The sequence below is a fragment of the Henckelia pumila genome, chromosome 4, assembly GCF_033568475.1.
Source record: "Henckelia pumila isolate YLH828 chromosome 4, ASM3356847v2, whole genome shotgun sequence".
NCBI lineage: Eukaryota > Viridiplantae > Streptophyta > Magnoliopsida > Lamiales > Gesneriaceae > Henckelia > Henckelia pumila.
In genome coordinates, this window is record NC_133123.1 from 30,991,298 (window position 1) to 31,001,351 (window position 10,054).

At 32.8% G+C, this 10,054-nt stretch overlaps 1 protein-coding gene across 1 annotated transcript; it reads left to right on the forward strand.

Moving 5' to 3' along the window:
- The first annotated feature begins 7,972 nt into the window (after window positions 1-7,972).
- On the forward strand, window positions 7,973-9,376 carry LOC140866954 (cyclin-dependent kinase inhibitor 1-like). The gene is made up of 4 exons (XM_073272017.1): window positions 7,973-8,479; window positions 8,574-8,653; window positions 8,777-8,950; window positions 9,033-9,376. The coding sequence occupies exons 1-4, from the start codon at window positions 8,255-8,257 to the stop codon at window positions 9,109-9,111; spliced, it is 558 nt and encodes a 185-aa protein (XP_073128118.1). The 5' UTR covers window positions 7,973-8,254; the 3' UTR covers window positions 9,112-9,376.
- The last annotated feature ends 678 nt before the right edge of the window (window positions 9,377-10,054 follow it).

Here is a 10,054-nt window from a genome sequence, read left to right on the forward strand (position 1 = left end):
TTACCTTCGAGATGATCTGAATGCGAGATCCACAAGAACGAAGCAATTGGGGTTATTGGATCTATCACGAGGATAATACTTTGAAGGTAGCTTTCTTACATGAATCGTATCTTCGGCCGAGTTTTTCTCGCATTATATTATCCATTTTCAATAAATCCGTAAGATTGTGTTTGTATGGATGTATTTAATTTCAATGGAGGAATGTGACTCGACAATGTATTTGAAACCTCAATCTGAAACGACATCCATATTGGTTAAATTTTAAATCCATCTCAATTAATATTATATTTTCCTAAATTAGTATACTATGGTTTTAAAATTTAGCTAATAAAAATTCATCTCACAAACATATGACTTAAAGTGGAAATGAGACAAATAATCTTGGTCAAATATATATATATATATATATATATATATATATATATATATAGTTTCTTTCAAGTGCCCACCTACCATGCTCACCATCATGCCCACCAATGATGTGACACTATTCTATTGGATGTGATAAATTGTAGGTTCAATAGAATAGTGCCACATCATTGGTGGACATGGTGGTGGACACTTGAAAAAAACTCTATATATATATATATGATATCCATTTGTTAAAATATACATGGTCATAAGTGTAGGATCATATATTTAGTAAGGGAAGTTCCCTTTTTTTTTTTTTTTCCGTAAATTATGTTTGACCTGGGTTGCCAATCTAAAAATCCCTAATCCTACTTTTTAAGAAATTAAAAAAAGAGAGAGAAAAGAAAAGGAAAGGAACACATGCACACTAATCCCAATAACCAAAAAACCCTAATCTCAAATTTTATTTTATTTTTTAAAAAAACCTAATCCGACTTCATGAGGGCAAAACTCATTTTTTTTAAAATATTCTTTCTAAGATCAATAAAAAAAATTTAAGATCAACTAAAATTTTGTGGGAGTGCACTAAAAAATTGCATAAAATAAGCTAATTAATCAGGCGATATGATATGTGTGTACATATATATATATATATATATATATATATATATGAAAAATTAAAAATTTGGTCATGTATGTTTGTCATTTTGCGATTTTGGTCTTCTATGTTTTCATATTTCAGTTTTAGTCCTACATGTTTCGATTTTTGGCAATTTCGATCTTTTTTACTCGAAAATGCTTATGGGCACTGTAAACATCAGCTCCACATCAACACTGAATTGGTGCCACGTCGGAAAAAGGGCTAAAATTGCAAAAAAAAATAAAGATAGCGGACTAAAACTGAAATTTAAAAATATAAAGGACTGAAATCGCAAAGTATCAAATATACAGGATCAAAAAGCAATTTTTCCTATATATATATACATATACACGGGGTCCATTGCATCTGTATGAGAACTATCTCAATGATATAAGAGAACTATCTCAATGATATAAGAGTGTAAATTTATCAATATATGTGGAGTTCACCCTTAGATGACGTATCTTGCAGTGCATGTACAGATACATGCATCTCACTTACCGAACTAGAGGTATGATATTCCGGACGTTTGTTGTTAGACACCGCACGGACGTTGCAAAATATTCACATGAACACCTTATTGAATGTCGCATCAGTCGTCCCCCACATTTTTTAGATTTTTTAGGGTAAAAAACGTGCTGCATTAAATGTTTCACAATGTTCACATGAATATCTGACTGTAGTACTCAAGTTCCAACAAAACACCCAATATAATATATATTAATATAGTTTCAATTGGACCCATTAACATTGCATGCATGGGTCATTCTGAAATCAAAGGTATTTTATTCTTTGTCCGAAGAATAAAACAAGAACAAGACGCCCTGCAAACGACGGGCAGGCTCAATAAACCAGACACTCATTAATTTGGTCCATTTAAAAAAAATAAAATAATAATTAGTACTAATAGTCTACGAATAATTACATAGTTTTTTAAAATTAATAATTGTGATTACGTTTGGATCAAAGAATTTGGATCCGAGATAGGGATTAATTGATGGATGGATTTCCAGGACTTCATCAGGAGAATTAAAATGCATTGCATTGATACATTAAAAAAAATTAAGATGAGAGGGAAGGAATTTCAAATCCATTAATTGAACTCAAAAGCATGCAAGCCAGCACGATGGATTTAGATCGACGATCGTGAAGGTAAATTATTTGATTTCAAATTATTCAATCCAAAAACACACACTATAAAATGTGGTATTGAACCGTTTGAAATCCAGATCATTGTTTCAAATCCATTGCAGATGTTTGGATAATGTTAATATATATGTCTCAAATCCACCGCAGGATTATAAGGGAGTGTTTGCAATCACTAAAAAAAAGCACAATCTATTGCAAACACTCCCTAAAAATGCTAGCCTCGCAATGAGACCAGCAGCGGAGAGGACATGTAAACCCACTCGACAGTGAACTGGACTACCGAGAAACCAATTCCGACTTGAGGTAGCTAGATGCTGAGGTTAATGAAAATTCAGGCAGCTATGCGATTGGAGGAGCAGTTCGAGATCGGGTGGGGAATTTGTGCTGGCTTTTGGGAAAAGAATAGAAAAGCCAGCTTGGTTGTTTATGCGGAACTTGTAGCTCTTAAGGAAGGGTTGAATATGGTGAAGGAGAGATAGATTCACGTACATGAAGTCACGTTTGACTCTCTACTGGCAGAGCAAGCAGTCACTAACCCAGATGAAAATTTCAGCTATTCCGATGCAATTGCTATTGAAATCCGACAGCTACTAATTGACAGCTTCCATGGTTCAACAATTTTTCATGTTAACAGATCGGTGAATGAAATTGCACATTCTCTGGCTCATTTTGCTATTTCATCCCCTCACATTTTGTTTGGAAGAAGGGAATTTTTCCTTTTTGGTTGGTAAATCTTGTGATGTCTGACTCAACTTTTGCATAATAATATTACGAGTTCTTACTGTCAAAAAAAATATGTCTCAAATCCATTATAGATTTTTGGATGATTTTAATATGAGCAGATCATGGCGCACCCAAATCAAATATCTCACGTGATTGAAAATTGAGAAAAACACATATACTAGCAAAAAAGCAAACACGTGCACAATGTGTATGAAAACTACATAAAATATATCAATGAAAGAAAAAAATTGAATAAAAAAAGATAAAAGAACATGTGTTTTATGGTTTTTTTACGAGGTAAATAAAATATTTTTCAGAGAACGTAAAACCAATTATTACAATAATAGTTGAGGAACAATTTTTTTTACCCTTCCGGTGTTTTTTTTAAAAAAAACTCAATTAGTAAAATTAAGAACATTTTAAGGTGTTCACTTTTTTTAAAAAAATAAAATAAATAATTTTTAGGAGATTATCTTTCATTATAATATAGCAAATAAGTAAAGTGTGTATGACTCAAAAAAAAAAGAGTAAAGTGTGTGTATGAAATCCAATCCCTCTTTCCAAAAACTAAACTATTCACCCAATCAAATAATTCATACAAACAAAAGCCTTTTATATTTCTCGTACCGTTTTGCTAAAATTGTGTCAAACATCCTCTGAATATGCTAATTTGGCTTTCATCGAGTTCCCATGGGCATCAAAGCAATATATTTTTATTTTTATTTTATAGAGTATATAATGAGTTATCATGCATTGTATTCAAATCCCATTAATTATATATAGTCGACGACTTATATTCAAAAGTAACACCTGAAACTGTAAATTAAATCAGGAACAGGAGAAGATTTCGTGGTCAATGGTTTTAATTAATTAATTTGCTAGGTGACAAGAAGATGACTACAAAGAAAGAAATAAATCGTGGAAAAAAAATATTCGAGACAAAAAAAAAAAAAAAGAGTTTGGTGTAATCGAATGCCCATTATTGCATAACTAACAGTTGAAGCGCTAACAAAGGATGGGGACAAATTTTGGAATCCAAAGATGTCATCTCTAAGCCTTTTATTGACCATTGAGCCCCCGTCCCATATTCTGATATTCTTTTCACCCCTCTTAATTAATTATGTGTAACAAACCCGAAACCCGAAACCCTATTTGGTAACTCGTTTGGGCTCAACCGGTAAATTGCAATTTTTTTTTTTACTTTTTAATCATATTGTCGTCAATTTACAGTTTTACTTCACTAATGTGCACTTCTATTTTATTTTAATATTTTTGTCGAAATGATGACGTGTTACCAAAAAATGGTGACATGATACTAGAAAATGATGAAAAGTCGCCAAAAAATATTGATTTATTGTCGAGCATTTCTAACATGTTTGGTGACACATCAACACTATGGTAAACAAGAACCAAAATCGAAAAAAATGCAAATTAATGGGTTAAGACCGTGAATTGAGTAACATAACTCAAAATGAAAAAAACGTGTACGTGATAAGACCAAAAATGTAATCTTATCATCGTAGTCTGTAGTATCAATTCTGAACATCGATTTCTCTAAAAATGTGTGACCTTGAATATATTATCGTGTTTAGGCTGCAATTTACATTGAAATGAAGTGTAGTGGGGGGACCTTGGAGGGTGGTTGATAGCATTCATGTTACCACAATATGGCATTGAGTTCTAGATTAAGGCTAATAATTTGGACCACTCCATATATAGTCATGCTCTAATCCTAATCTATCTTTTTCAAGTCAAGGACCACTTAATATAATGTCAAAACCATTGTATTTAGATGTGCCATGTGCTTCAGCAAGGCCAAATGCCACGAATCCCCTTTTTTTTGTCTTCGATTTTTAAGAATATTCCTTCCGTTATAATCGAACGGCGGGCTTGGAAATTATGGTGAAATCGTATAAATTTACGAATATAATGAGAATTGAAAGTTTTTGATTTGGAGGGTGGTAAACTTGAAAAAATTCCTTCTGTTTGAGATCCATTAATATACACTTTAATAAGTGCATGTAATTAATCTAAACAAGATGTTTGGTCGGCTCTTGTTGGGTTCATTTGACTAAAAATGGGCATGCATGCACTGAACTTCCCAAAAATGCTAAAATTTGTGTGGTGAAATTCACGATTTTATGACATGTAAGGGTATAATTTGGAAGAAAATTGATTGTTGCCTCTGTATGATTAGTCGTGTCAAGATAACGATGCGACTTTCTATCATGTGTGAGTTGATTGGTGGAAGGTTTATGTACTATATGATTCAGAAAATTGTATTCCATCGTGCATGGGCTCTTCAGATTCATGTTTGAGATATGTTCAAAAACAGTATGGACCTACATTGTCTCGAAGAGGTGTGATCGTCTCATGACATTTTAAAATTTTTTAGTATTCTTTATGTAATAAATATCTCTTTGCAATATAAATTTGATTGTATGATCGGTCTCTTGAAATTTTAAAATAACTTATTATTATATATATAATATCTTTTTAGTGTCAATTTTAATTGTATAATTATTAGGATGATCTTTGATTAATAAAAGAAGAACAGGTTTGTTTTAGAGATATAATAGATTTGACATTGTGTTTATATTGACCTTTTTTAAAATAAAAAAAAAAAAAGAAAGAAAATGTAAAGCCTTTTGATTTGAATTGATGGAACTGCGGAATAACTCTCATGTGGCTCTACCAAGTTCTAACAAGGAATTTGTTTGGATATCATGTGAATCGTCATTATGCGAGATCGGTAAAAAGATGGTTCAATCGAAAAATTATCAATTATATCTTTGACATAATTAATTTGAAGTTAGTAGTGTTATTATCGGTTGCAACTATAATTGTGGAGAGAGTTTTTTTAGCAATGGAAATCCTCAAAACATCAATTCATAGTCGGTGAGAGATGATATGTTAAATATCATATGTTGAGCGAAAAGTGTTTGATACAGTTGATGGCGAAATTATTATTTTGCATTTTTAAAGTATGAAATATTGGAGAACGTTATTATATTAACATATGAAGTTAGTATATGACTTTTTTTAAAAAAAAATGTGTTGCATTAAATTTTAGTATTTTTTGAATTCGTCAGACCGACTGAAAAATATTGGTACGCCACTTGAAAACTATCTATTATCTATGGATCTACCTATTCAAGGTTTTATAGGAACACAAATAAAACTTAATGTTAACTTTTCTTCTTTTTTTTTTTAATTTTTAATTTATTAGATATTAAAGCTTCATTCGACTAATTCTAAAAGATACATGATGCCATTTCTTTATATAGCTTCTTGGCGCCTCCAAGTAAATTTTAATACAATAAGGCACCGTCTTGTTCATCATATTACTAATATATATATAACTCATTTCATCTCATCTCACGTTCTTCTCATCATATTATTTATCCATATATTAACTTTTTATTTTAGATCAATCAAATCATTAATTATTTATAATACATCAATCAAATCGTTGAATTTAAATTACTATATTATCTCATATAAATAATATAATTTTTATTTTATTTATTGTTAAAAAGAAAAAATAGTTATTTAATATTTTTATATAAAATTTAATTAATCAAATCAAATAAACTATTTATGGCACCGCTCGAAGTAGAAAGGTCAAATCCGCGGCGACACAACTCCTTAATTTATAGAACAAATTTTGTCTTCTAGAAATAGAGTGCATCGAAACTCACGATACTCTTATTATCTTCCTAATATTTTACTACTATGATGCCCATAAAGGCTTAATGCTAGTGTTAATCCTTTGTATTGTTGATCCTCTCCTTGATTTGTCGAAAGATTATATCTACGGAATATATTTTTGCTCAAACAAAAAGAGTATCACCGTAGTATCCGACGTCGGCTCCGCCTTTGAACCTACAATAATGCTTTGAATGGGACGATATCTTAGGTTTAATTTTTTTAGTAAGAATCCAAGTCTTTAGCTTTCAATATGGGATTAGAAAAAGGAGAAAAAAGTTGGTTTTAATTAGTTTTGTGTTGTTTCATAACTTGCTTCGCCAAACGCTAAAGTGGATATAATTTCCATGATCATGCCTTTTCTATGCCTTGCCTTTAATTCTTGCTCCTTTTTATCTTTTCAGATTTCAGAAAAGCAGACTAAAAGAGTAGAGCCTACCTACATGACTAAATTATATTAAAGCGTTGATATAGTTTATATTTAAATTTAAATTTAAATTTATATATATATATTAATATTAATAGATTCGAAATGACCTCGTTCTAGAATATATAATTAGAAATGCAATGTCTTAATAAATAAATAACAAGAAGTTTAAATATGAGTGAAAAAATTTCAAATTCATTGAATTAAAATTACTCCAAATACAATGAAGTAATATCTCAAATGTTTCAGCGGAGTGATACTGATGGCTATCAAACATCAACTGACTCAGAATTTATTATACACTCTTTACAAAAAAAAAATAAAAATTACATTTTAGGAAAATATGGCGCAATAAATTGTGAATTTTGATTCCCAATTAGTTCAAATTTTTGTCCAAAAGTAGCTATCTAGTGAGATGAATGGGTATGGTCCATACATAAGGTGAAAACTAATATTTTTAAGCATAAAAATGATAATTTTTTATAGGTAAATCAGATATGAGACCAATCTCTTAAAATTTGGTCTGTGATACGATTTGATAAGAATTTTTGTGTTATTTAAAAGGAAGTCTATATTTTTTAATTCATTAATATAGTTATGAGTGAAAATAACGAGGTCATCAAAATATTGTCGCCAATTGGTTGAATTGGGGAGAGTGGTGAGTTCAACTCGTTGTGATTTAATTTTTTTTAAAAATATTAAATTTGTATTAAATGAGAAATTCTTAGTCGGCAGATGGGCAATGCCCAATCTGCCGGATCCAATGGCCCCGGGCCATTTTGCACATCACATCATAGTGATGTGACAAGGCTCGGGGCCATTGGATTGCCCTCCGGGCACTACCCCGGAGGGCAGCATAGACATTCCCCAAATAAATATTGATGTACACGTGTCGATAGATAGATGGAGGAGCAGGCAACGGGAGAAAACGGATCGTTACTATTAACGGAGTATTCAAGAAAGAATCCAATCTGAACCGCTCCAACAGAATTCTTTGTACTCTTCAGAACCATCTCCATCATCATCATCACCACCTCCTAATGCTCTCTAGCACAGAAATCCCTGCAAATACCAGATAATTCTCCCTGCGCATCATTCTCGTACTTGCAGAATCGAGGAAGATCAAGAGGAATTGCACGTTAATTAGCTTTCCCCATTGATCGAGTTTACGCCTAGCTAGCTAATTGTAGAAACAAGGACGTTTGTGATCGGCAATCGTTCGTTTCCGAATTTCTAGGGGATTATTGAGTGATGTGATGGTCATGGAGAAGGCGGCGGAGACGGTGGCTCTGGGGAAGAAGAGGAAACCGACGTTAGAAGATTTGGTGGACGTACCGTCATCATCGGTTCAACTCAAAACGCGGCGTTTCGCTGATGTGACGCCGGTGAATTTACATAGTTCGACATGCGAGAGCGCGGGTTCGGATGGTTCTTTGGGGTCTTGCTGCTCAACCAACGGATCATCGAGTGATCTGGCGAAGGTGAAATCTCGCAGCGCGAAATCGATCGGATAATTCTCGTTCGAAATCTGTTTAGGTTTTTTTTTATATATATAATTTGAATTTCTTTTTACAGGTACGGGGGAAGGAGAATGAAGGTACTGTGCATCAGTTTTTAGCGACCTCAAATGGCGATACGTTTCATCGAAGAGAGAGGTAAAAATAATTTCAAAATAATAATAATGATAAAGATAAACGTAATGATTTTTCTCAACTCGTCTCTGGATCATTTCAAAATTCAAATTAGCCGACAAGAGAATTTGATTATTTATTTTTCAGGGGCGAAACCACGAGCGAGAGTCAAGTAGAACCGGGCGAGATGGAGTCGACGGCCAAGCCGAAAGAATCGAATCCTCGCCGCCTTGTCACGGGCGAGAAAATACCATCTGATGATGATATCGAAGAATTCTTCTCCTACGCTGAGAAGAATCTGCAGAAACAATTCATTGACAAGTAAACAAACCACTCCCTAGCTAGCTCCCCCACCCCTCTCCCTCTCTCACAAGGGTGACAAATTCAAACACTGTTGCTGCAGGTACAACTACGATGTAGTGAAGGACGAGCCATTGGAGGGTCGCTTTGAGTGGATTCAAATCAAACAAAATAAGACATAACCAAGAAGAAAGCTAATCAATTCTTTCGTCCGAGCTTATCGAATCCAGTGTTAGTGCGTACTGTTTCCACTGATCTAGTTACTTTACATTTTAGGGGGGGACTTACATTTCTTTCTCGTTTCTTGTTTTTAGCATATCTGAAGCTATCCACACTCTCAATTTATTCTAGTTTAGTTTGTGCATGTGTATTCTGATCAAACTGTTAAATCTTTGGAGAAGAAGAAGATTATTCGTTCAATAAAAGCTTTGATACTGTCCAATTTTATTTTTGTGGGGATTTCATTTCACTTTTTCTTCTATCTTGTCTCAATTTTTTTCACTGCAATTCTCTGATGCTTGTTCCTTTCTACAATCCCACTCGTGCTTCTTACATGCTAATATTGTAATTCCAGTTGAGGCAGTACTTTTTCCATTTCCCCCTAACATTTAGAGATATTCTGCATATACCCAAGATTATAAATTTCAGTGCTTGTGCTTAAGATTGGGAAAGCTGATATGATGTCTCCCCGTGCATGTGGGTTGAATAATTGCTCAAACCTTTTTCAACATCTCTTTCTTTAAACCCAAATACACGTGAAAAGTGCAGAAGATCGAATGATTCTTGGCTTTTTTCTTTCTTGTTCAAGTACCTCTAGCTTCAAATTTTTTTGATATGTTAATGATACAAAAATCATGATGCAAATATATATATGCATACTAGCTATTACATTCAAATCCATAATATTTTCTCATGCGTCGTTCAAATCCATAAAAAATACTATTACATTTAAGTTATGTGGGTTTGAAATTCACTCGAGATAGGTATTCTTGCAAAATTCATTCTTCAAATCATTTCTCCGATTCAGAGCGTGCCATCCAAATCCAACCCAAGTAAATTTAGAAAAATACCAGTGTGAAATAATCTTTTCTATCATAATTGAAAATATATCTTCGACATCTCGAA

Bases quoted from the DNA above. Each gene is read 5' to 3' on its own strand.
- LOC140866954 (XM_073272017.1), top strand. From the start codon at position 8,255: ATGGTCATGGAGAAGGCGGCGGAGACGGTGGCTCTGGGGAAGAAGAGG. The intron at 8,480-8,573 runs GTGAAATCTCGC...TTCTTTTTACAG, and splicing joins CATCGAGTGATCTGGCGAAG to GTACGGGGGAAGGAGAATGA. The intron at 8,654-8,776 runs GTAAAAATAATT...TTTATTTTTCAG, and splicing joins ACGTTTCATCGAAGAGAGAG to GGGCGAAACCACGAGCGAGA.